We start from the raw sequence: 26,573 nt of genomic DNA, 5'->3' as shown, positions 1-26,573 counted from the left end.
GCTCGGCTGGGGGCTGGCGCCCAACCAGCTGATGAGCCGCTCCGGGCCGCTCGCCACGCTCGCTATGGTCTCACACGCCGCCGCCATCGACGCGTCCATGGCGTTCGACCCCAACCTGCCGGCCGAGCTGCACCGCGCCGTGCCGCGCGAGATCGCCGACACCATGTCACCCTTTGCCCGCGGCGCCGGCTTCGGCTTCGGCGAAGACGTCCAGGTGAAGACGCACTTTGCAGTGCCGGTGGCGCCCGCTCCTGCGCCGGCGCCGCCCGCGCTCGGGCTGCAGCGCCATAGGAACGCGCTCGGTCTCGGCGACTCTGGCGCGCCACCGCCGGCGCCGGGCGGCGTGCTGTTGAAGAACGGCGCCGGCCTGGCCGGGGCGGGGCCCTGCCCCGCCGGCGGGGCGGTGATCACCGACCCCGACCACGCCGGCTGGATGAGGAGCCGCGGCGAGCTGCCGGTGGCGGCTGGCTCGGCGTCGCACCCGCTGATGTGCGGCGGCCCGGCGGTGGCCGGCCCCTCGGGCCGCGTGATCCCTCCGCGCAGCCGAGATACGCCGCCCGGCCTGATGACCAGGGACGTCCGGCTGTCTCGCCAGCAGGAGAAGGACATCATCCCGCCGCGCTCGCCTGACTACGTCACACGCTTCCGCGAGCCGCCGCCTGGCGGCCTGCTCCCGGAAGGTCGGGCGCGCGATCCTCGCCGGCCGACAGGCGCCCGACGACTGCGCCCTCAAGCTCGAGGGCAGGTGAGTACCGGGCGCTGTGTCGCTCGTCCGGTGCAGGAGCGGCAGGCGTAGTCGTGCGTGTCACAGGTCTAGCACGTGGCTGCAGCGTACGTGAGATGGCTGAATGGTCTGTCCATGGAGGCTGGTGTCCGCATGAGCGTTCCTGCAAGATCGATGTCCGTATAGGTTTTGTAAACGTTTAGTGAGGTGTGGGTTACCGGGCATACCTGGTCCTGGATGGACGATTATGTGCGGTTCAGCGCGGACATGAACACTTGGATGAGCGACCGATGCCACTCGAGCGTCAGAGCGAGGCGTGAGCGCTCCTCGTACCGTGAACGGCACTGGTACATCAAACCGAAGGAGACTGTCGGCTAACGCAGAGTCAAGGGAGCAAACAAATCTCGCAAACGTCGATGAATTGAAAATCAAGCCGAAAAAAACAGACAAACTTGAGAACCTAATTGACTTAAAATAGGTAGTTATTTAGCCTAGTCTTTTCGTTTTCGGTTCGATAATGTTTGATTACCACCACACCTTTCGACGCAACAGCCAGATACGTATTTGTCAGTGACTGTTTTTTTCATTTGAGCTGCATTTTAATGTCAGCTTGTTCTGGATGCCACAACTTACAAATCCCAGCAATCAAAACACCATCGTAGCTAGAATATAGTTGAGAATCTTCGCACACGTCCATGAGTTATCCATCGCGTGTTCACCATCAAAACCTTTAACGAAATCGGCATACGGTGATTTATCTGTCGGAACTAATCTGCATAGGAGTGCGTGAATACACCCTCTTACTAAAACCTCACCCGCGTTGTGAGGTTTGTTAAAACTTACCTAGGTCAAACCTCGCCCGCCAAGGTCAAACATGGTGCAGTATGGACGCGCGGCGAGAAATCGAGTCTCGGAAAAACCACCTTTCACTGTTGCTACGAACCGTGTTTCATTAGTTTTCATTGCGTACTTTAACTGCAGCGATATACATAATAATATTGTTCTGGCGGGGAATACGGCAGAAATCAAAGGGCATTGCTCGCAGTGTTGTAAACCAGTGCCTTTTGTGTTGCTGCATTGTAGTGCTGGCGCAATGTTCAATTAGACCATGATTACGCCCCTTGGCGTCGCGTTACCCGACAGCATGGTGTCCCCTGCGGTATGATGCACCAGTGCCGTTCGCGGCACCAGGATACACAAATTTCGGCGTAATACAACATTTTGGGGTGGTACAGCATTTTGAAAGTCAAGCGAAATCCGTCGCCGCACTTCCTCAAGGCCGCCTGGTTGCATGTTCGCTGACTGCACACTGCGCAGAGCAAAGAAATATATCAAAAGATACGTTCAAGCAAGGAGGCGTACTTTGATGTTCGAGGAACAACACAATAGTTCCTGTTTCAAACAATGCTGTATGCGTTTTACGAGGTAATTTGTGCGTGATAATGCCAACTGCTTGACCTATTTCAACGCATCTGGATAACTTTTTCTAATTTTTAGATTGTATTATCCTTTCCCTGCGTGACGTCTTTATTTGGGGCCTCCATCCGGGATTCTATTGTACGTCCACTTCTGGTTCAACTACTGGACAAAAGTCATTTGCTTAGGAGTATATGCAAAGAAAACTACGCCAACTCCATCTGCTTCTTGATGGCCCGTCTTTTCTCGTAAAGTGTTCCTTCTTTAGTTGAGAAAACTCGGCGATGTTTGAACCTTTGCACGGCACCCAGGTGGGAGCGGGGGGGGGGGGGAAGGGGGGGGGGGGGTAACACTTAAATTTGAACTAAGTCCCATGTGCAGGACTTCAGCCACATCGTTGAGGCAAGTTCAGCTAAAGAAAATATCGAAAGCGTGACGATATTTCCGTTGTCCCTTTTGTCGGGCTGAAAATATGTTTTAGGGAACCAGATAAATCGCCTCGCTTTCGACATTGCTCTTTTGGATGTTTTTGACGTTTCCCAGCCTGGCTGGTGTGTAGTCAAACGAGGTGGTGTATTAAATTAAGTCCAGGACACATCTATCATTAGTTTTATATCAATGGGAAATTTGGACTTGTGTTTTTGGTAGGCACAAACAGCAGCGCATATTTCCACTCCAGGCGCGATTCCTACGTTGAAGAAATCGTGTTCAGTGATCAGGGAACTGAGCTCCTGGTGGGGGTGGGTGCCGCGTAGCCGTGTTCCTGAGAAATGGTGCTATGACATCATCACGTGACGTATTACACCCGCTTCTGAGCCTCGGCAAACAATGGCATTGTGTAATGCAGTTATGACCTGTAGCAATGCGGAGCACGTACAGATCGTTAGTTCGAATGTATTCAGTGGGTCTGATAATGGTATGCCGCTGATCAAAGTGCACGCTATGTGCTATAATGAACTGTAAAATGGTAACGTTTTCCATCTGTTTCAGAGACTGCGTTACATACGGAGCAATTGAAGCTGCTTTCCAAGAAGCGGTTGAACGTACGGGTAAGGCGAACGTTGAACGTGGTTCATGGAAATTCCCCCAAATGGATGTACAGAAGCATGCAATAATACGCTAAGTGGAGGTTCTGGGGTACACAAGTGCCTGATCCAAGTATTTTAAGATTGCACAGTAGGACCGCGCCCTGCGGGGAAGGCAGCTGCGTCCCGCCTCGGAGCACAGCCCCGTCAGCGGTCAGAAAGCTGACTTAAACCATTGCGTAAGGCAAAAACAGGCACAACTCGCGCACAGAAAAAGATGGGCTTTTTGATTTTAGAAACGAGAACGTTACCCAGCCTGCATGAATGGTGTCTCTGTAATGGAAAGACCTTGCAATATCACAACCCAACTGATATGCACGTCTCGTCACAAAATTCCGAAGGATTCTCTGCGTGGTGTAGCACGTTCCGACTGACGGCTTCATCCGTGCCCACGTGTTCTAGCCTTGGATCTGCCCCGCGGCGAATGGCTGCCACCAAACGTGGGTACCGTCGGGAGTGCCATCCTGAGGGCTTCCATGAGCATAGCGAGGAGGTGAGCCCACGGCGCCACACTGTGGCTCCCCATCACTGCAACACGCCTCTTCGGATGCAATATTTGTATAAACTGGGGTGTACTGAGGAACGCATGTGTTACAGCGCAGCTTACGAACAGGCCCTCCTTGCGTTGCTGCGCCAATGTTTTATCTGGGAATGTTGAGCTCCTGTTGAAATACTGTTGATCGCAGTCAGAGGTACAGGCCACTACGCTACGTGTTCGAGCGCTTGTTTATCTAACTTTACATGATACTCATAGACAAAGCGATGAAACTACACAAATGTGTGTTTGTTGCGTGATTGTTGGTGGCAGTGAGGTCGTGGTAAGGGCGCAGCAAGCGAGGGCAGGGGGGCACGTCATCCTTAGTTCCCGAGGGGCCAAAGGACCGTCAGGGACGACAATAAAGGGTGCGCATGGAGGGCCAGAGGCCTGAAAGGCTGGCAGCAGGTCGGGTAAGGGGCCACGGCTTGCAGAGATGGGCGTTCAGATGGCAGTCAATGGGTCTCCTGCACCACGACCATTCGGCTCCATGTCGGGTTTGTTCACGGGGCCAAGCATGAACAAAGCCGGGGCCGCGACCGTTATTCGAAAACCTCTCCATTGGTCGCACCCCAAAAACAATCGGGCTCCCCTGTGTCAACCAGGAGTCCGCAGAGCCTAACGGTGGATTGCCGTGTCGACAAGGGGCCTGAGTTGGCCAGGGACTCATTGGCTGAATGGGAACAAGAGGGCCACGTAGAATGTCAGCGAGCCCTTTTCGTTGGTCGGGGCTCCGAAATGATGAGAGAAGGGTCGTGTAACGCGCACGACTGACCGTTCCAAGTCCCCTGGAGACCCGACACATCCGACGCTGAAGACGTCCGACTCTGACACACTGAAGCACCGCGTCGGCGTCCCTCCCGCCTGCCCAACGCTCGAGCACGCGCGCATGCTGTACCGCAACACACCAGGAGCGCTCGCCCGAAGACGGGTGGCGCGCCGCCCGTCCCGCGCTGCGTGAGCGCAGCCCCGGTCCGCTTCAGGTACGAGATGACGCAGTACGAGATCGAGTACGTGCTGCCGCGGGCCGACACCCTGAGCACGTCCATCGCCAACGTGTGTCCCGACTTCGTCACCCCGATCCAGTGCCACCCGAAGCGGTACCGGCGCATCGACGGCCTCTGCAACAACGTCCGCTTCCCCAACTGGGGCGCCACGCGCCGCGTCTTCCAAAGGTGGGTGGCGCGCCGCAGCAGGGTAACTGCATCTGATCCCTGAGGGAGGGCTTAAAGCTGGCTGCAGTTGTGATGCGGTTAGGTCTGGTCCGCCCCGGCCGGACCTACCGTGTCGTTCTGGTCGCAATGACATCTTGTTGACGTTAAACGCTCTAGTTCTATAGAACATCGTTGGCTTAGCTTATGTCAGAGTAAGCCCTTACTCGTAAATCACAGTTAGCAGTGGTACAGGGATCAAAACCACGTTTGCAGGGCCATACAATGGCGTTTGAAGACCCCCGCAAACCACCGACTATTTCCGGGTCCCGGCAGCTCAGCACGGCTGCCCCTGACCTGTCCCAGCGAGAGTGTCGAATTTCTTGTGGGATGGATTGGTGGGGACACGCCAGCACCTTAGAGTCGTGTTTTGACGCCTTTGATTGTGTGGTACCCTGATCCAGTGTGTGAAAACATGCATTGTAGGATGAAGCAAAACTGAGTTCACAACCGATGCATCATATGTACGCTACAGGTAGTGACATTGGTCTTTGATCATGATTTCCAGTGCAAATCTCCAGTTTTTTCCACGTCTTCCCCAGGTTCAAACTTGCATCGCAATTTTGGCCTCTTTATGCTCTGAGTGAAAGATTATTGTCTCCAAAGCAACCCTAGCTGGGGTGTTACACTACCCTGACCGCCGGGGGATTACCAGGGGGCGCGTTATTCTCTTTATGGCCTTGACCGTCCGGGTTGTTCCTTGGCCTCTGATTGTCTCAGAGCCGCAAGTTTCCTTGGGGTCTCAGAGGTCCCTGTTCCGTTCCTGGGCTCAGCGGTCCTTTGGACTCAAAGATTTTGTGGTCATTAGCAACGAGATGGCCACGAGAACTCGGGAGAAATGTATAACAATGAGCTGCCTTATGAATGGGCGCGTTTTCTTGTGACTGGCAACAGGTCTAATATGAACCATGATTATTGGAAAATGAAAGTGCACGCGGAATGCCATTTGCTGTGCAGTTTGTCCATTACCTCTATAAGTAACTGCCTTATCCCCGATTTAGTTTTCCGGTAACATGCGATTTTTCGAGAGATTCTTCACATAATATTGGTGCGAAAATCGTAGCTTAAATGGATTAAATAACATCATTTACAAGAACCTCAATTAAAGTGGCCGAAAGCCGAGGGCCCAATTTCATTTTGACACAGGCAACGCTGTCCTCCGCCCTTGGGGCCCGCAGCTTCAGCGCCTAGAAACCGGACACACTTTTGCAGTACCTGCGCCTGTGTGTGACGTATGTGTTTATGCCACCTCCTGGGAACTGCAGCCAAGACCAAAATTGCACTCCTCAAACATCTGAAATGTCTTACACCGCTAAATCACGTATCAGCCAGCGATTCAGGATGCACCGCATCATTATGTCATCATCGCAGCAATGTCAAATTGAGGCTTGCGCTAGGGTCAGCTGCCGCGACTTACGTCGCAGGTTTTAAACGTTAAGAAGAAAAGAAAGCTCCACGCATGTCCCATATTATACTGCCTGTACGCTTGGACCTCCGCTCAAACAGCAGCTGCGCAGGAAACTTTGCAGAGCAGTTAGCCTTATAACTCTCACTTCACTAGAATGCGCCGACTCGGTCACGATTTCGAACCACGCCCTGAGATTTCTTCAGCAGCTTTACGCAGGAGAAACCGGACACACTTTTGCAGGGAGGCACCAGAGGGCTCTGTTCTTCCTCTTCTGGTGGAACTCTCGCAAAATAGAGATCCTCAAAATTGGGTGACAGCTGGCGGGAAGGTTTTGAGGCCTTTGTAATATATTTCTTACCACACAACGTCAAAGAGCCTATATTAAGTTTTTCAGACTTGGTGAAAATCCCCTTGTCGTTAGGTCCAACGTTTGCCTCTGTTCATGTCGACCTCCTCACCGGCATCAAAATCTCCCTGCTCTCTAAACAACCCGCCGTCGCTCCAGACTAGCGTGACTACCAGCTTGCCGGCACATTACGCCGGGCCGGCGCTGGAACGGCCCGTGCACGCACTCAGCGGAGCGGGGAAAGCGGGACCTTGGCAAGGCAGGCAGATCAGGGGCTCGTGCAGCCGCTCCCACGCGCCGGCCCCGTTGCCGCTGCGCTGTGACAGATGGCGGCTAGTGATTGCAAGGGTCACGGGTCCGGCGGACGCCCGCAGCGCGTGGGAAAAGCGCCAGTGGCGCCGGATATGCGCCGCCCTCAGCTGACAGGTCGACAGTGGCGGGTCGGATATACCAGAGTCTGTGGGTGAGAATATCGAGTTTTTGTTCACTGGGTTGTTTGAAATCATTGGACGCGTTCATCGATCTGCCATTGTTCATCAAATCATCGAGTTCATTGCTACTCGAAGTCGGTCATTTTCACACCGCGACCGAAGGCGCCATGCAAAAGCTGACAAACACTGAGCGAGCTGCAGCCTCTTCAAACGTGTGGAAAGCTTCACTTATGGCGTTACGTTTTGACTCCGGTCATGCGGTCCGGTCCCATGCTCCGGTCCCGACTGTACTTCGCTTATGAGCTTTACCGATGTTGCATAAGGGCCTTTACATGACAGACGTCCCGGTATTTACACTGCAAGACACTTGCTTAGCCATCCTGAGGCTGCAGGACGTGTCTCACGTGGCACATGTTGAGATATGTGCGATGTAGAACAATTGTTGAAAAATGTATCCAACTTCAATCAAAGGGAAACCGTATGCGATTGAACTTAAGAACTTTTGCCAACAGTGTTTCTAGATGGCTTCTGCGGTTCAGCTGTCAGCCAAACGAGGCCAAATCACGAATTCGCTGTCGCCGCGGATCGTCTCTGGATGATGGGCTTGCTCAACGCTGAAACGAAACTCGGCAACGGCGACGTCCGCTAAACTTTAAAGATGGTAGCAACTTAGATAGGGACTGTATCGTGGTGAATGGCTGGCAGTTGCTCTTTGTTTAACACGCGCTCGGGTGGGGGTCAACTTGACCCCCGAAGGTTTTTCAAAAATGGCTTCTGAACGGCGCGGAGAAGCCGCGCCAAATTTTCCATACCTGTAGAAAATTGAATAGAAAATCGTTTGACATCAAAAATTTAGATATACCTTGCAAGGTCGCCGACCTATGGTGGGTCAAAGTCAGGCCATGGTTTCAGCGAAGGCAATTTTTAGTGAATCCTTCAATCTGATCGAACAACGGAATCTTAGACGAAGCCATACATATATGAGATGCTTTTTTAGGCAACACAATAGTTGAATAAGCAAATTACATTGACCTCAGGTCAGTTGTGAAGGTCACACCAAGGTCAAAACCAACTTGTTTTATTACTCTGGGGGTCGCTGTATGGGATAGCTTCTGGTGCTCATTTCGAGTTTATTGATAGCAGAAACCGCATTATTCATCTTCCATGGACTTCTTAAAGGTCATAATAGGTAATTGACCTAAAATGACCTGGGTCAACATTTTGTTTTAGGAACATTCTGTCTAGCGTAATCTTTGTCGCTTAGTCAAAAGCAAAACCCAAAGCAATCTTGTATTATTTTGGTCACCTAGACCTTCAAAAGGTCAAGCAAGGTCACTGGTGAGGATGTGACCTTTTGCTTAGAAACGGTTATCTACGTTCTGGGGGCACTTTGGAGACCAACCTGGAACTTAAGACTGTTTGACCTTTTTTGACCCGAAGGTCATGACCTAGGAATCTGAAAATTTAACCTAAGTAAGTTCACGTACGGGTCAATACACCCTGTAAATTTTGTGTTTCCAGCTTGCTTCCTTTTTCTTGCCTTACTTGCTTCTTGCTTAGTTCCCGATGTCTCAGGGGGTTAAATTGCCCTCCCCCCACCCGAGCGAAGGGTATCTAGCCGGCCGCCCGTGCACGTGTTAATTGTTGTTGAAAAAATCGAGTAGGATCATCGGCAGGCAATTTTCAATTCACTTCTGCTATTGTCCCGGTAAAGGCGTGTTGCCGAAATATCGAACCAACTATCTTTCCATTCTCTTCGTTTTCTCCGACGAATAACGCTAATACTACTATCTTATCTGTGTGAATCATGTTCCTCGCTAATGCACGGAACAACTTACGTGATAGTAGCAGCGTTATCTTCAACGTTATCTCCATTGATGATGACGCTGATGGCATCTATCATCAACTGAAATAACGTAATTGTCTCGTGTATTTTTGCACCTACGGCAGTTCTGTCAACTCAGTCATGGTAGGCGGGACAAAAGGTCACACACACGCATTGAACTACCCACAGACGGATCGAGATGAGGCATGACCTGCCAGCATAAGTACACCTACGCTGACGAGAGCACATGTAAGGGGCCCTTCGGTTCGATTCAGTACGTCCAGCGGCATAGGAGTCACGGCATAGGCTTGGTAAAAGGCTCGCGTGTTAAAAACAATAGCGGCTGGCAACGCGTCGATTAGCGGCACAAGTTGGCGACAGATGCTAAGGCATGGCAACAAAGAAAAACAAGGCATGCATTCTTTCTCAGCCGTGCAAAGTGCGGCTAGGGCAGAGGTGACGTTGTTGCAAGAATTTGCAGAATGATGTCCGTTTAAACCAAGACTGCAAGCGAAGGCGATTGAATCTACCGCTCACAAGTCATGGAGGAAATACTTGCATTTGTCGATTGTTTGAACACAGCCGTCAAGATCTTCAAAGGAGATTAGATTACCACATAAATCTGATTGCTACATCCGAACCTCAAAATGTGTGTACAAAAAGCAATCAGGATAGACAGCTCTTTGGCACGATGCATCTTTTGACTGAGTTATGACAGTACTTAAAGTTCATTTCTTGACAGGCTTCTTGATCGATCGGTGTATGGTGCATAAAGCGGGTTATAGCGTACGTTAAGCACACGTCCATTTGAAAGACGGACGAAACCAGGGACGGCAATCTGACGCAGGTTTGAAGCGTGCTTATTCCAGCAGTGCACAGCAGAGCCGTCCAACACCGCAGTACTGGTTGATAAAAGCCCCACCTTTGTGCCAGTACGAGTAGGCTGTCCAGCCCCCTGACCAGGGCTCCGATGTGAGCGCTAGTGGCATCGATCAATGAGGTAGCGACATGCCCCGGGTCAGATCAGGTCAGGTCAGGTCAGGTCAGGTCACGTCAGGTCAGGGCTCACACAACACGCATGGCTAAGCGCTGGCTCTGATCAAAGAAATACATACATGCAAACGGTTCCCATGAAAATTTAAACAAGCATACAAAAACATTTTGTGTATTTTAAATTCAGCCTCAGCAGCTGATATACATTTCACCTGCGCCGCCATGACCATCACATAGCTACATGTTGTATGCGTCTGGTTTGTTCACACTGATGTTCCGTCAGACTTCGGTAGCCCTGGACTGTCATCGCAAATCGAGTGACGTCATGTCTTTGCTGAGCGCGTCACACCTTTCGACAGCTGTTGCCACTACACGTCGGGTTTGCTTTCCTCTCCCAGCTCTCGTCTGTCTGTGATGAGCGGATTTTTTTTTAGAAAGCAAGCCCAAAGAATGTTTGGGGGTATTTTCGAGCGTCTGGCACTCAGTCTAAGTTTGTCCTGTTGGCACGTGATGAGCGATTGTTTATCGATTACAGCTTTCTCGCGTGCTTAAATATCCAAGATGGTTGGAGCGGATATTCGGACAAAACCCGTCCTTCAATGCAACTGTTTCTGTTCCTTTGTGACGAGAAAGTTGTCTGGGATGTCGATTTGAGTATCCTTGCGTATGGATTAGGCGTCACGCCCTTTCTCATAGCGTCATCCACTTCATTCCTCTGCGACCGTCATGCCCTTGCTGCCCGCATGAACAGACCGGAATTCTAACAACGTCAATGACTAGACTCCAAAAGAGTCAAGCATGCCCGTAAATAAGCCTGCGAGAGAGATGGTAGTGACAAGCGGATCGAACGAGATGCATGCCATCTTTGCCCTGCGCCTGATGGCAATAGGGCTAACATGTTGGCAGGCAAACTCTAAAAAGTTGCCATGCAGCTGAACACCGTGGTGTTCCTTTTGACACACGCTGGGCAAGCGGACCGTTTTTCTCCACTGCAGCGGTTGCATTAAAGAGCACATAACTCTGACATTTCATGATTATGACGCTGACGTCATCGTTTGTGACAGGATAACGCCAATCAGAGACGATAGTCCGTGCTGTCGTACAGAATGAATCATATCTCTGACATTTATCCTGTGCTATGGTACAGCATCAGGGCTATACCCTTTCGCTGCACTGGTCCAGAAACCCCAAGGATGACAACGAATCTGTGTTGAGCGCCCCAAGGATGACAATGAATCTGTGTTGAGCGCCCCAAGGATGACAATGAATCTGTGATGAGCGTCCCAAGCGAAAGACTGATTGTGGAGCGCCTGCCAAGGGAGTGACAACTTCAAAAGAGACCTTATCGGCTGTTTGTAAGGTCATGTAAGGCCGCTTGCGGTGTAGGTTCCGCAACATATCGGGGAAACATTACGTCTCCAATGGAACCGAGCTCATTCCAAGTCATCTGTCTCCGTTAACTTGCCATTTGTTTGTCACTGGCATCTTATCGCAGGAAAGCCATGCCCAACCAAACAGCCTGCACGCAAGCCCTCCGCGAGCACCGCCGGCCCTGTCGGCGTCTCCGCAGCGGGTGACGTGTTCTCCTCCGCCGGCAGGCTGCTGGAGCCGAACTACATCGACGGCATGGGCCTGCCGGCGATGAACCATCTGCCCAGCCCGCGTCTCGTCTCGGTCGGCGTTCACCAGGACAGGGAGCTGTTCGACCACGCCTCTACGCTCATGCTGATTGCCTGGGGCCAGTTTTTGGACCACGACATGACGTTGACTTTCACCAGGCCCGGTCAGTGCTCCCCACCTGCCAGCGGGACCTGGCCGAGCAAGCTGTTTTTGTGGCGGCGCACAACGTGTCTTTGCACGCACTGGTGTCCTAATGTAGAACGTGTTGGGCGTGGTGGCGAGGCAGGTCTGGCGATCATTAGGTCGCATGTGCTGACTGGAAACATATGTTAGCGTAGTGTGTATATCTATGTCAGGATCTCAGCTCATAAGCTTCTCAGCTCTGCTTTTGGCTTTTGCTTGGATCCTGGTTTTGCGGTGACTTCTTGAAGTCCTGCCTCGACAGGGCGTGGAGTCTGTCCGTTATTTTTCCCAGTTTAGTCGGAAGTGATTTGGCCTTTTTCGCTATTCTCTGTCTACTTCTTAATGCTGTGTGCGCTCCTTTAACCTTGCTTTGTGGAATATCGCCTTTCTTCCTACCCATTCTTCCGGCCATTTGTTTCTGCCATCTCTGTGTTCTACCGCTCCGTGTGATTCTGGGACCATTCGCATCAGCTGATGGGCAGAAGCACTCTTGCGGTGTTCTATCGTCTGCCTTTCCTTGCATCTCACTCAGCCTCACATGACCTTTTCCTTACCTCCTCTCACATCGGCTCGGGGTCTTCCATATGAAGTTATGTCACGCATGGAGAGGTGAGGGAGGAGTTCTAGAGCCGTAACGAAAGCGTAATAATGAAAAAGGAAAAGGGAGATGTTTGGGACAGCGTAATGTCACGCTCAAGTTTGATTGCAAATCATGTAAAAGCGTTTTTTCTCAAAATTCAAAGCACTACAGTCGAATGAGGTCGTCTTCCTATCCTAATAAGGAATACGCTCGGTATTTGTTTCGCATCTCTAGCTCAATCAGTGGCCAAATGGACGATACGGCTTGGGATATTACCCTTACCACAGCGTATGTATGTGAAGGACGTGGCCTAGTGCAAGCACTATGTAATGATAGCAAAGGAAGGGTCCACAATAGGGAAAAAAGCGTAATGTAAAGTATGGACGGTTTCTTTAGAGCTCCTCATCCTTTCGGAAGCAAAAAATGCCATCCTTCTGAGGCCGTTCATTCGTTTTTGACTTTTTCAACACTCCTCTGACCTACCATCGTTTGTCATTTAACGCCGTGCCTGCTCACATGGCCTTACCCGACACGCTGAGCTCCCGCCGTCTTCCTCTCCGCTTGGTGCTCCTCCCACTTATCTCCGCACCACCTATCCGCGTTGTCCTCCTCTGACTCCTAGTCGCGTTTCTTTCACCTGCCTCTTCCTCCTCTTCATCCTCCTCTGAGTTCTCCTCTGACCTCCTCCCCGCACCGTCCTCCTCTACCTCTTCCTTTCCCCTGCCTCTTCCTCCTCTTCATCCTCCTCTGAGTTCTCCTCTGACCTCCTCCCCGCACCGTCCTCCTCTACCTCCTCCCGCCCCGTCCTCCCCCGACCTCTCTCCGCCGTCCTCTTCCGACTTCTCTCCGCGCCGTCCTCCTCTGCCTCCTCCCACGCCGCCCTCTGCTGACTGTCCTCCGCGGCGTCGCAGACGAGCGGACCCTGAACGAGCCGGAGGACTGCTGCCGCGGCTCGGGCCCCGAAGACTGCCTGCCCATCGGCGTCCAGCGCAACGATCCGTTCTACTCCCGTCACGGCGTCGACTGCATGGACTTCGTGCGCTCCCAGCCGGGCGTGAGGCAGTTTTGCCGACTCGGTAAGCGGTCAAGGGCTTTACGGGTAATATTTACCTTGTCAACTCCACCCGCCACTCATGGGCTGACTCATACCCACTCGCCGTCCATCGTAATGAATTGTACCCGACCGGTAGCCCAACTGCTGGCATTTATTCCAGCGCTTCTGTTCTGAATCATCGAAAATTTCGGGGAATTTTGCACCTAATCTCCCTCTGTTGCGTTGACAAGTGCCAAAGCAATGTGAAAGTGGCTACGTATGTCCAGAAGAAGCGCTGGCAGCGTGGTGTTCTTTCACACACAATTTATGGTGTGTAATTTCTTCACGTGTGTATTAGGCATTTCGTAAGCCTCCTTCCCATCCACGTACACATATGTGCAATTGACCCAAGTCTGTACCGAACCCAGCCCGTTACCCAGTCCATATGGGTACCCACGGGCTTACTAAACACGTGAGGTTCTCTAGCAAGCAGACCCACCACGCGTGCGCCAGTTTTGTCCACTCGGTTAGCTCGCAGCAGCTGTGGCCGCCCGGCAGCTGCGCTCCAATATGCGCTGCAGCGTTGGCTGGCCGCAGTCCATTCCGGTTCTGGCTCTGGGCACAGACTTACTGTGGTGTAACGACGCGACGCAGGGCGTGGGCTTGGGCATGGGTTCTAAACCTCTCCCCATTGGAGGTGGGTTTAAAGTGCGGGCAGAGAAATGGGTGGATTTAAGGAGGGTAGCGTTTGGCTCTCCCGAAACACGGGAGGCGCTTCTCGCGGGGCGCGGAGAAAAAGAGAATATTTTGCGCGAGTTGTGGAAGATCGGCTCAGTATTGACCTACCACAACATTAGCCCGAATGAATTCAACTAAATAACTTCCTTAAGACTTAAAGATTTATCAAAGCACAGGAAGTCATCACCAACAAAGCGCAAAAACACCATGGCTTCCAGAAACATCAGATCCCAAGAAACAAGACATGGACATAAAAACCATCAGACATACCTAACTGAAAATTGACCATGTCTCCGAAAGGATGACCAGATTCTAGATCCGCCCAAAGCCCCGGCAGGTCAGCCAGGGGTCAACAGCCACACCAATATATGCGCGTGGCAGACCGAGCACAGTGTTTTAAAAAAGGCCAAAACAGCTCTGGGGAAGGTACTCAGAGCATGCCCACAGTCACATTAAATACAAACCGCCATGCCATAAGGCATTCAAGATCTAAAAAAGTATCCATTGGCCCCGGAACAGGGGAGATAAACCGAAAAGTCCAAATGCACCCCGTCTTTGCGCGGTCCGGGCTGGCCACGGATTTTAAAAAAAGAGTTCTTAACAATAAGAGAGAGTAATGGAGCGCGCTGACTGTCAGCGGTACTCCGATGCAAAGCATTCAAGGATTACACCCCGATGCAACACATGCAAGGATTGCATCCTCCCATGCCTGCGTTGATCCTCTGATGTCAATAACCGGCTGGTATTTGTCAAAAAGAGCGCATTTTTTGCTCAGTCTGGGATTTTTCGGCATCGCTGGTAGCAATTCATCTTGTAATTCATTGCACGCATTCTAATTGCTTGTGCATTCAATTCACTTCGTTCAGTGTGTTATTCTGGGGCTGGTTATGTTCGGTTTAGTTCCCTCTGTCTGTTGACGATGTGATCTTTCCAAACATGAGCACGTTCACATTTACTGAAACCAAGTGAGCCTATGGCGAATCACCCCCACCCTCACCGCCAGTGAACGGACTTCAGCAATTGTCAAACATGATAGAATGATCTGACTAATCTGCTCTCTATAGGGCCTCTTAAACGTCATCTGCATTCTCGTGCAGGACGGTTTGGACCGTGCTGGGCTGGCTCTCACCTTATGCAATCAGGCAACATTGCTTCGATCGGAAGGAAGAAGGATGTATTTCAGAGGTGCACTTTGATTGACAGCTGTTTTTTGCATAGCCTCACCGGCTTTTTATGTAACGCATTCCCACGAGGCCGCCACCAGAACGTGTCAATTGTCTCCAGGATCTCGGATTGGGTTCAACGTGCTGACATCTGTGATTGACGGCAACACGGTGTACGGCCAGACGCACGAATCCTCCAGGTGGGTGCTCCTGAGCACGAGCCTATGTATTTCCGACATTTCAACGCAGCCTCTGTGATTGGCGGTGAGGACCCGTGGGCATGTGACGTGTACAAGTGACGTCATGATTTCTCTGTCTGCTGTACTGAATCGCTTGCCCTCCTACTCGGATTTATCTCCATCTCATTATGGACGTATGCACCAAATAGGCATGTAAGCGTCGCGTACCAGTGATTGTATCAGAAACATGGTTCGTCTCATCATTTATCGTGACGTACGAATCTCTTGCATGCTCGCTCAGCGTGCTGAGGATGTTCGAGGGAGGGAAGCTGAAGTCGTACCTCCCGGAGCACTTTAAGCAGCATAACATGCTGCCGCTGCTGCCCCTGCGGTTTGAACATCAAGACGAGGGATGCATTCGAGACCATCCGGGCCAGAGGTGCTTCCTTGCAGGTAAGAGTCGCGTGGTTAAACTGTGCAAAGGCTTAGTTTTACGATGGCGTGCTAGCCTAGTTTTTAGCGCCTGCATGGAACCATTACAAAGCCATTAGTTTTCCACCAGTAGCCTTCCTTACTAACTTGGCTGTTAATAACCGTTATCAGGCTTCCTGATTAAGTGGGAAAGTCTACGATATGGGCTATATAGATATCGCAAAGCATAGTTCTGCCCCAAATCGTGGACAGGGCAAGTCTTTCAACGATGGGTCATTACTGGCGTGAGCAGCCTGCACGTTCCGGGCATGCCCGGCTGTCACTCTCTCCGCACAGTCCATGTTTGCAGCCGCTTGTTGCAGCTCCACGCGGCTATCAGTAGCAATCAAAAAAGTCTCTCGAAAACTGTGATTTGGTGGACTTGTGGCATTGGAGTTGGAAAACTGTGATGAAAACTGTGATAGAGTTAGAAAACTGTGATCAGTGCATTCGCAGTTTGCTCAAACGTGGTTTTCCTGCGTCAACGTGCTGCAAAAAACCGTAAATTTGCAGGCTGCGAAATTCGGCGCAACACAAGACGAAATCAGGCGCGTGGTCTCAGCCATGACGGGTAGCAATGGCACATGCTCAAAACGATTTAGCTGTGAATTGAGCGCACCTTTGCACACGACGTATCTACGGCCCCGCGCGCAGAAGGTCACGGCATTACTGATAACACTTATCATAGGCGTCGTACATTTACATAACAAGTTACAGATCCATATGCATGCCATAATATACGTGGTATATACGGCCCGTGTTGCGCACTACAGAGGCCGTAGATCCGCAGATTATTGACATTTTCACGCATTACAATGTTAAGTGTCAGAAACTAATGTAGATCATTACTTGAAAATGAACTGCATGGCATAGACAATGGCAAGATCCACAACTTGCTACCGCAGATGAACTCAACTCAAGTGACAGGCTCGGTACAAATCGACAGAACTATGGTAATGCTACCTTCTTAAAAGCCGATTCCAAGCAGGGCCTCGTGTCTTAATATCCGTGTGGTGCAAGACGTACACACGGGTAGACAGCATTGCACAGGCTTATTCGGTCCGAACATTTACAACCTTTGTGGAATGTATGTGTCTTATTATTATTTCAGCCTCAAACAATTGCAATTTAAATCTAATGCGAAAACCACGCGTTACGTGCCCACACGCTAATGCGACAGATGTTTTCACATATGTTCGTGAATCTAAATGTTTCAAAGCGTTTGTAATGTCTTAGAGGATACCAATAGGAATGCGTAAGCTCCCAGTTGCGTCTCAAGCTCATGTTATTGTGCTGTGTATCTTTTTCAATAAGGAGAACAGCTGTGTGCAGAAGTTATTTGCAAGCTTTTGAAGTAAGATACGTTAATTTTTCTGCTGCTTAAAATTCTTACATCGATCCAAATTTCCTTACATTTTTTCAAATTGTTTTTACAACGTTTCTACAGAAAATCCAAAGAGGCAGTAACATTTAAATGTGTTATCACCTCGTTCACTCCACAATGGATTGCTATTGGATTACTCCATAATGGATTGCTTCATAATGGATTGCTATACTCCATAATGGATTGTTACACGTCTTGCTGACGTGTAGCCGTGTTTTGCAATGTCATCGTGGCTTAATTCATAACTGCTCCGGCGTATGTCGCAAGTGATTTGGAAGCCCGTGAAAACTGTCTTTACAGGCTAGTTTCCCTAGTTTCTAAGCCGAGTCTGTGTGTTAGACTGAGTCTATTCTAAAGGTCTCGTTAATCTCGTGACTGTTCATGGCGGAGCTCGATGGTTCTAGATTCGTACGAGGACTTCTTTAAACGAGAAAATCAAAGCGGTCTATTGTGTTGTTGCTTTGTCATCACTTGCGCAATCTGTTCACATCCCGGACACATCTTCAGTTTCAGGAATGTCCCATCAACTGTAGGCTATCACGGTTGGATGTTTAGTCATGAATCGGATGTTGACCAGTCACGCAGTTAGTTCCTGGAAACAAGGTGTCACTGGCTAAAGGTTCAGGTAACTTTCCCGTGAAACGCTTTCCGGCATGGTAGCAGAGTTTGTCTGAACGCGCTGAAGTCTGCAATATCGCGCAAAAGCTCCAGAAGGACGAGGAGATGGACGCCAGTCCAATCTCAATCGCCTTAAAAAGCTAGAGCAGCCGGGAGGCGACAAAGGCTGTCTGTGACCCCGGGAAAGCCTAAACGTGGCTAGGTAGTCTGCTGTCATGTCGGCTCGTGATTTTTTCCAGGATGAGTTTTCTCCCAAACCTTTCTGGTTCAAACCCCTTCTTTATGTATTGCTTGTGGAGAGGTATACGTTGGTACGCTTAACATATGTCTTCGCCGATTCCCAAGGCTAGATTATACGGTAAGCTTTCTATTTTACACAGCCATATATTGGTCATACCTTGCGAACTAAGCTTCTTTCTGCAGGAGAAATTCGTGTCAACGAGCAGCTTGTGCTGAGTACGATGCACCTCTCTTGGTTCCGGGAGCACAATCGCATCTGCGACATCTTGAGAGATCTCAACCCACACTGGGACGACGAGAAACTGTATCAGGTAAGCAAAGGTCTAATGCCATGTTACGTTCATTTTGGGACAGTTTTGCAAAGCGTGCGGTTCAATTGATGCTCTTGCAGCCTTCAGAAAGAGAATAACCTCGAAAGTAACTGCTGGCACGAGTCAGTTGCAGTTGGTTGATATTAAACTAGGCATTAAACAATCCATTATATGGCGTCGCCGTTTTCCTACTGCTGTTGATTTGGAGACAGTAAGGTCGTCGTCTCGCCATAAGTAACCGTGACCCAGTGCACGTCAAGAGCATGGGTGTCAAGAATTTATTTTTTTTTGTCACAGAAGATATCACCATCACCACTACATACCTTTTTATGACCTCATGTTTTCTGTTAAGTAACGTTGGGTGTCTTTTCAGCAGAATTCACCGTGATGTGTCTGAAACTGTTTCGCCGTTAAACTAAGGTGTTACTGTTGAAAGAGCGCATTGTTTAAATGAATTTAGCGTAAGGTTCCATGTCCCGACGAAATTTGTCAAATGTGTGCATTGCATTTGTGCGTACAGCAGTAGTTTGTTGGTGTTTATAGATACATACCTGTTTGGGATGGCTTTCAAGTTAACTTGGTCGTGCAGTTGTCAATATATACCAGAATACACAAAAGAGTAACGTTGTGCTATGGGCCAGTGGTCCTGGTTTGACTCAACATGAAGTGTCAGCCATTTCGCCCCATGATCTCGGGTCCCATTACCCTGGCAGATGACCCTGGGCCAGCTGGACCAATCACGTCCGGTTGCTCACTTCCCTCCGCAATGGCACGAGCCCCATGTCATTGTGCCTACCTACCGAGGCAGATGCCGACTGGGTCGGATGCTGAGGTGAAGGACAATGTCCTCCAACCTATGTATCATTTCAGGAAGCAAGACGGATAGTCGTCGCCTGTATTCAGCACATCACCTATGACGAGTTCCTGCCGATGCTGTTGGGGAAGACGGTGATGAAGGAACACGACCTTATCTTGACCGATCACGTAAGTTGATGCGCGGGGTTGTGAAGATTTGGTCGGAACGCATCATCACCGAAATCATGTCAAAACCCAATCAAGCAGTCGTTGGATGGATTTCTGGAACCAGAGCAGTGTGAGTCCTGATCCTGCCAAATCTTCCTGAGATTTCTGACCGAAGGCAGAAGTTTGTGTAAACGCTGCATTCGCGCAACCCTTAGTGCGGTCGCTGCCACCGGCCGCGAGCCATCTGTCAGGCGTGTTTAAGAGAACGGCAGCACGGTAGCATCTTGAGCAGAATCCTTTTCATGCTACGCCCTTCATAACCTGGCACACTTTTGAGTTTTCTGCACCTTTGTCGAGGCTGATTTAATTTTGGAGAATTGGTAACATTAACGCATATTATGTTATCTTAATGTTTCAGCTTAGATGATCATAGCATTTAGTCCGTATAGTTGTCATGCAACAACTCGTGTATTTTCCCAGAAGATTGCTACCAACTGAAAGCTTTGTTTGTCTGTTGAAATTAGTTGCGATGCAAAATAGAGCTTGTAGTACGGAAATTTGGTTTCACCAAATTGCGGATGAAGGTTAAAAAGTTCAGCTCTCAGGCCTGGCGGATAGGTGGATAATATTGTGCAAAAGTGTCATTTTCGGGCAGTTTTCTTCGTATTTTCTGCATGCTTTCTTCATTTTGCCCAGGAATCACAAAATAAACGTAATTTTATCGAAGACTGCATCACAATATTTTGCAGCTGGCGTGAATACACAATTAAAACATAAATACAAGGAAGGTGCGGTGAGGTAGACATTTTGCAGCGTAGCCCGAAGCTTCAACGCCAGCCATGTCGCAATGAACCGTCCTGTATGACAACAAAAGTCGCGTCCCATTTCGGGAAGAATTCATGATGAATGTGTGCCGCATGGCCGCCTTTTTTAAATCGGCAATATTTAGGAGACCAGGAGGATGCACGCAGAATAAGCTTAATACAAAGCAGTTTGTTCTGATATCTCGCTTTCGTTGTGTTAAGATGTCAGGATTTTTTGACGACCCTGTAAACTAGGTTTCGTTGAGCGAAATGGAGCTTCGATTATTACCATTGAATGGCTGGTAGAGGTAGCGTTTTTTTCTCGGAATACTTGATTGCGGTTGTGCACTTGTTCAGGAATGGCCTAACTCTCGTGATACACCAACCTTCACGAACGACAAAATGCGCTTTCGACTGCCTTGGCATTCCGATCACGTGATTACCCGCGAGCAGCGGCGCAACCATTGGTCGCACGGTCGTGTGGCATTCCAGGGCTACTGGGACGGCTACAACGAGTACGAGGACCCCAGCATAACGCTGGCCTTCATGACTTCCGCGTACCGGTTCGGTCACAGCCTACTACCGTCGACGGTTGAGCGCTGGAGCCCCAACCACAAATACATCGGTAAATGGGTGGAAACGGCACGGGGGTGGTCGCACTGTGACCCAAACTAGGCCGACAGCATGCGGGAGCACAACAGTCACGACTACGCGTCCCACGGGAGTGAACAACAAATGTCACCAATATTTTATCGGTATATGAGCTAACATTTGATGATTCATTTTCGTATCATCGTCCACGACCGAGGGCGCGTCGCTTGTCCAAAGCCACTGCTGGCAATGACTGGGCTCTCCCAGGAGGAAGGAAAATTGCAACGCGCGTGTTTCACGGTGTGCACCCCACTTCTGGTGTACAAACCGGTTCAAGCCGGACTGCATGGACAGCTGGACGCGATCTTGCAACGGTGGGTGAAACTCCCTTCTGGCCAGCACACAAGGTCGGCGATGATTTTACCCGATGAAGCACAAAAAAGGAATGTGATGGAAAATCAGGTCGTTGTTGGCAAATCAGGTCTGTTGCAATTGTAGTTGAAAGACGTCCCTAGATTTTGGGATTTCACGCCTTGCTGTATTGGTACCCTAACACTGCCGACGGGCGCAGGGGCACAACGAAATCGGCGTCTGAGACCGGATAGGCAGGCGCGAACCGGCAAATGTTTGTTGTCATGAAGCAAGCGCATTCGTGACCTGACCTACATTTCTTTAGACGAGCGGGATCTCTCGGATCTGATCCGGAAGCCGTTCGACCTGTACAAGCCCGGCGCCGTGGACGAGTACATTCTAGGCCAGCTCAACCAGCCGGCCATGGCCATGGACTTTGCCGTCACTGAAGAGGTGAGCAGGAACATCATGGGTCAGGTCAGCTGGCCATGGCCATGGACTTTGCCGTCACTGAAGAGGTGAGCAGGGACATCATGGATCAGGTCAGCTGGTCATGGCCGTGGACTTCGCCGTCACTGAATAGGTGAGCAGGGACATCATGGGTCAGGTCAGCTGGTCATGGCAATGGTCTTCGCCGTCACTGAGGAGGTGAACAGGGACGTCGTGGGTCAGGTCAGTCAGTCGGCCATGGACTCCGTCACTGCTGAGGAGCTGAGGCGGTGGGCTGGATAAACTGCCCTCCACTTCTGTCGGTGGGGTCCCGGACCGACGACCTGGTCTTCTCCGCTGGCAGCGACTGAGGCTGAAGCCCATCAAACTGCTCGGTGAAGTTATGGCCCGGTTTCGCCGGTGACCGTACCAGCGGTGACCTGACGTCCCGGTTGGTGACGCTGCGAGTTCTGATCGGTGACGCTGCCAGCTATGATCGGTGACGCTGCCAGCTCTGATCGGTGACGCTGCCAGCTCTGATCAGCGACGCTGCCAGCTCTGATCGGTGACGCTGCCAGCTCTGATCGGTGACGCTGCCAGTTCCGATCGGTAACGCTGCCAGCTCTGATCGGTGACGCTGCCAGCTCTGATCGTTGACGCTGCCAGTTCTGATCGGTGATGCTGCCAGCTCTGATCTTTGACGCTGCCAGTTTTGATCGGTGACGCTGCCAGCTCTGATCGTTGGCGCCGCCGGTTCTAATCGGTGACGCTGCCACCCCTGATCGGTGACGCTGCCAGCTCTGGTCGGTGACGCTGCCAGCTCTGATCGTTGACGCTGCCAGTTCTGATCGGTGATGCTGCCAGCTCTGATCTTTGACGCTGCCAGTTCTGATCGGTGACGCTGCCAGCTCTGATCGTTGGCGCTGCCAGTTATAATCGGTGACACTGCCATCCCTGATCGGTGACGCTGCCAGCTCTGGTCGGTGACGCTGCCGGCCCTGATCGGTGACGCTGCCGGCCCTGATCGGTGACGCTGCCGTCCCTGATCGGTGACGCTGACGGCCCTGATCGGTGACGCTGCCGTCCCTGATCGGTGACGCTGACGGCCCTGATCGGTGACGCTGACGGCCCTGATCGGTGACGCTGGCGGCTGATCTGATCGGTGACTTGACAGCCGGCCCGGCCCGCTTCCGCAGGTGACCACCATGCTCTTCAGACAGCCGAACGTCGGCCACGGCATCGATCTGGTGTCGCTGAACCTGCAGCGAGCCCGCGAGATGGGCGTGCCCGGCTACATGCACTACCGCAAGTGGTGCGGCTTGCCCACCGCCGACTCCTTCCTCGAGCTCACCAACTTCGTCAGCAACCACACCGCAGCCGCGTATGCGCAGTTGTACAAGTGAGTTAGCGTGGCTGGTCCACGAGCCGAGCAAGTGAACCAGCAGGGACACGATGGCGCGCGCTTTTCCCTATTATCCCATGATTTGGCGCATCGTTGGCTGGTCTTGAAGAGAACAGCTGCTGTCAAGCGCCTTTGATCCCCAGTATCACCAAGGAAAAAATTAGTGAGCGTCGGCGATGTTCTGGTCTTATTGTTTACGACACCTTCATCGCAGTGCGTTGGTATTCTTTTCTGATAGCATGTGCCAACACTACAAGTCGCATTTCCGTCTAACGGCACCCACCCACCTCGCACCGGGAGTTGACCCTCACACCCTCGCCGTAGATCGCCCTGGGACATTGACCTGTTCAGTGGCGGCATATCGGAGCGGCCGCTGCCGCACAGCATGGTCGGGCCCACGTTCGCCTGCATCATCGGAGCGCAGCTACACAAGCTGCGGCACGGTGACCGCTTCTGGTACGAGCTGGGCAACCAGCCGTCCTCTTTCACTCCAGGTCAGTGACCGCCGGCGGCGCCAACCAGGAGCGTTCCGCTGGCCGGCTGGGGCGTTTCCGAAGTCGGTGTAACTAGTGGACAGTTTTGAGAGGAGTTTAGGCGGAAATGATGGCTTTCCGCCTTTTCGGTGCACAAAGGAAACCTTTTAGAGGGGGATCTTCTTCTTAACCATGTGTCTTGACCACTTCACCAGAGTCGACGTCTGAGGAATGGCAGAGCTGTATTTGAGGCCGAGTAAGGCTGGGCAGGATCGGACGTTTGTCCATGGGTCGACTAGCTGATGTTGCACTATCGACCCCGCTCCATATGAGCCGGAGCCATCCCCCGGAGGTGGCTGATGGGCCTCCAAACGAGTTCATCGCGTTTGGACTCTACGAGAGCTTAATGGAATGTACCATTTTCGCGAGAGCTTTTCCGCCAGCACTCGACGATCAAAGAAAGGCTGACTGAGTGGCGATGACGTTAAAGCCCGTTCACGCTTTGCCTACGAGCTGGAGAATCAGTTATAGATCATGTAACCAGTCAGCTACTGCAGATTAGCGACGGCACTCTTAGCCTCAAGCTGGCAAACCTCAGGTAAAAAGAGCTCAAAAGGGATGTCTCCCAAGTCCACAATACATAACGATCGAAGAACCCGCCGCGGAATCTGAAGGCTTCAGCTGCTGCGAACCAGAGGTGTCCCTTTCCAGCTCTGTTTACCGGTGCTTTGCAGGCCTGCGGGCTTCAATGTGGCACCTCTAGTCCGCGACAGGTGACTGGCAGCGACACCTGCAGTGAACACTGCAGTCAGACTGCAGAATCTGCAGCGGATTCTGCAGTCAGACTGCAGAATCTGCAGTGGATTCTGCAGTCAGGCTGCAGGCGTGCACGGGCCTTGATTCAGCGCCCCGGTCTGCAACCTCGTCCCCGTTTTGATGCGCGGCCCTTGAACAGATTCCAGCTGTGTTATAAGTCACTAACGAGGAAAATCAGATTGTACCATTTCCGCACGTTTAGCGGATTCCGTGTACGCCTTGTGGGGTGGGATGTGGGGATGAGGGGAACACCATCACCCCTCCTAAATGTTATTCACACTGGTGTGCACGATCCGTTTACGCATACAGCAGATCAGGCGTCTGGATCTGACACAGTTTCGCTGTTTTTTGTTCATCAGCGCACATGTTCGGCCCTTCACTTGTTTTGACGGTTATCTCGTGTTTGATTTTCAGAGCAACTCGAACAGATTCGTCGAGTTCAGCTGTCCAGGGTTCTATGCGACAACACGGATCTTATAAAAACGATACAAGTGTATCCACTGGTGCTACCTGACTACGAAGTGTGAGTCCGGCATGCTTGCAAGGAGACGGCTTGAGCGTGCAACGACTTCCACAGGCCAATTTACACTCAAAATTGTCTAAATGGGACTGGCCCCGTGAAAAAGCAATGCCTCAGTTTCTAACTAAGGAAGTGTATCACCTGTTCTTTGCTCTCAGGATGCCCTCTATTTTGTCATACATCCACAATAAACGCTGTCTGCAATATTTCTGCTAAGTTTAGGCTTCAAGATCGCCCCTGTGGAAGGCCGGTTATGCCCCGATGTACCCGCGCCGCAGTGCCGTGGTCAGGTCACAACACTCTGATGAAGAGAGACGAAGAGTGGAGGTCACTGCAAATGTGATAATTTTGATATGACTTGCATCGGTACAAGTGGCGAGGATGACTTTTGGAATCACAACTATGTTTTTATTCCTGAGATAATTTTGAAGCGTTGTTGGTTCCAACCTTTTAAAATTGTTTGGCGCTGCATTTTTGTCCGAATATGGCTTACGAAGTCAAAACAAACAATAGACAGCAACAACCTTGAGATCCACAATGATAGCAGCCATTTCTGCACCGCGGACGTCTCTGACTGGTGTCTGCACCGCCGCCCGCAGAAATCCGCGAGTCCCTTGCGACAGCGGCGTGATCCCAAGACTGGACTTCAGCTACTGGAAGGAGATCCTGCCCTGAAGCTTCACCGACCGGCCGCCAGAGGCGCTGAGTGCCGGCCGCTCTGGCTCAGGCTGCCGTTGGGGTGATCGAGGGCGCCGCTGGTGCCGTGGCGGGAGAGGCGCAGCATGAGCCGCGCGCGGGAGATGTGTGCAGTGCTCTCGTGCGAAGTACGGCCCCCATGCTGCGCGGATCTCCGCGAATATTGACGGGATCATAGGCGCGCGAGGTCAGCGGAGGACAAGGTCGTGTTTTTGTGACTGCGCTGGTCATGCTGTGATTGCAACACGTTGCTGCACTGAAAACAAATTGTCCGACATACTGGCTTGGTTTCCGGGTGTTCATGACGGAGGTCGCGAATTTGTTGCTTGCACTCTTCGATTGCGTTCATGGCAAGCTTGCGTTTTGTGTATTGCTGGTTACCAGACCATGCCTGCGAAAATGGCAGCTTGTCTTCAGTGGAAATAAGTATTTTAATAATGCTGCCGGTGGATGATATCCAAATATCAGCTCTCGACTGCGGGCGTACCATGCGCCATATTTGCCCGTCGAGTGAGAGAAACGACATAGCTTTGTTATAGTGCTGTATGCTTGCCATCAACATAATATTCGCTGACAGTTGAAAATAAATGACCAGAATCCAGCGGATGAAACCTGTGTGCCTTTTTACAAGCACTTCTGAAAGAACTTCGTAATTTCTATAAGCGCATTCAATACAAACTTTTGAGAATTTTTTATAAACACAAGCAGGCGACATATAGTTATAAGCGCTTATAACTATGCGTCGCCTGCTTGCGATATAGTTGTAAGCGATTTGGTCCAACTCTCTCCACAGACTAATGCAAACCAATACAAGCCAGCCATATCTTAAACCTGCATGTTCGATCCCGCTGCCTGAAAAGCTCTCCTTCGCCAAGCTGGCAGCGTGCAGAACGAGAGCCAGTGACGAGCAAGCGGATAGCGTTCTCAAGATCCCACATCGCGGACGCGAGCCTGAGCCCACCGGCGACGGCGGCGGCCCGACGGTCGAACACATCCCCGCGCACCCGCGTCGTCATGACGACGGCAGATTGGAGC

At 51.2% G+C, this 26,573-nt stretch overlaps 1 protein-coding gene across 1 annotated transcript; it reads left to right on the top strand.

Moving 5' to 3' along the window:
- Positions 1-64: 64 nt before the first annotated feature.
- On the top strand, positions 65-26,127 carry LOC119100383 (chorion peroxidase). Its single transcript, XM_037223483.1, has 17 exons — positions 65-214; positions 681-745; positions 3,131-3,189; positions 3,628-3,718; positions 4,744-4,935; positions 11,573-11,757; positions 13,269-13,433; positions 15,413-15,491; positions 15,772-15,923; positions 18,367-18,494; positions 19,365-19,478; positions 20,753-20,885; positions 21,528-21,655; positions 22,828-23,030; positions 23,358-23,527; positions 24,737-24,845; positions 25,442-26,127. Exons 1-17 carry the CDS (start codon positions 65-67, stop codon positions 25,515-25,517), a joined length of 2,199 nt encoding a protein of 732 aa, XP_037079378.1. The 3' UTR covers positions 25,518-26,127.
- The last annotated feature ends 446 nt before the right edge of the window (positions 26,128-26,573 follow it).

Source organism: Pollicipes pollicipes, unplaced genomic scaffold, assembly GCF_011947565.3.
Source record: "Pollicipes pollicipes isolate AB1234 unplaced genomic scaffold, Ppol_2.1 Scaffold_4881;HRSCAF=5763_pilon_pilon_pilon, whole genome shotgun sequence".
Taxonomy (NCBI): domain Eukaryota; kingdom Metazoa; phylum Arthropoda; class Thecostraca; order Pollicipedomorpha; family Pollicipedidae; genus Pollicipes; species Pollicipes pollicipes.
This window is presented reverse-complemented; position numbering and strand designations above follow the sequence as displayed.

Coding starts and splice junctions, on each gene's coding strand:
- LOC119100383 (XM_037223483.1), top strand. CDS start 65: ATGGTCTCACACGCCGCCGCCATCGACGCGTCCATGGCGTTCGACCCC. Junction 3,719..4,743: donor TCCATGAGCATAGCGAGGAG/GTGAGCCCACGG, acceptor GGTCCGCTTCAG/GTACGAGATGACGCAGTACG. Junction 19,479..20,752: donor ACCTTATCTTGACCGATCAC/GTAAGTTGATGC, acceptor GTGGCATTCCAG/GGCTACTGGGACGGCTACAA.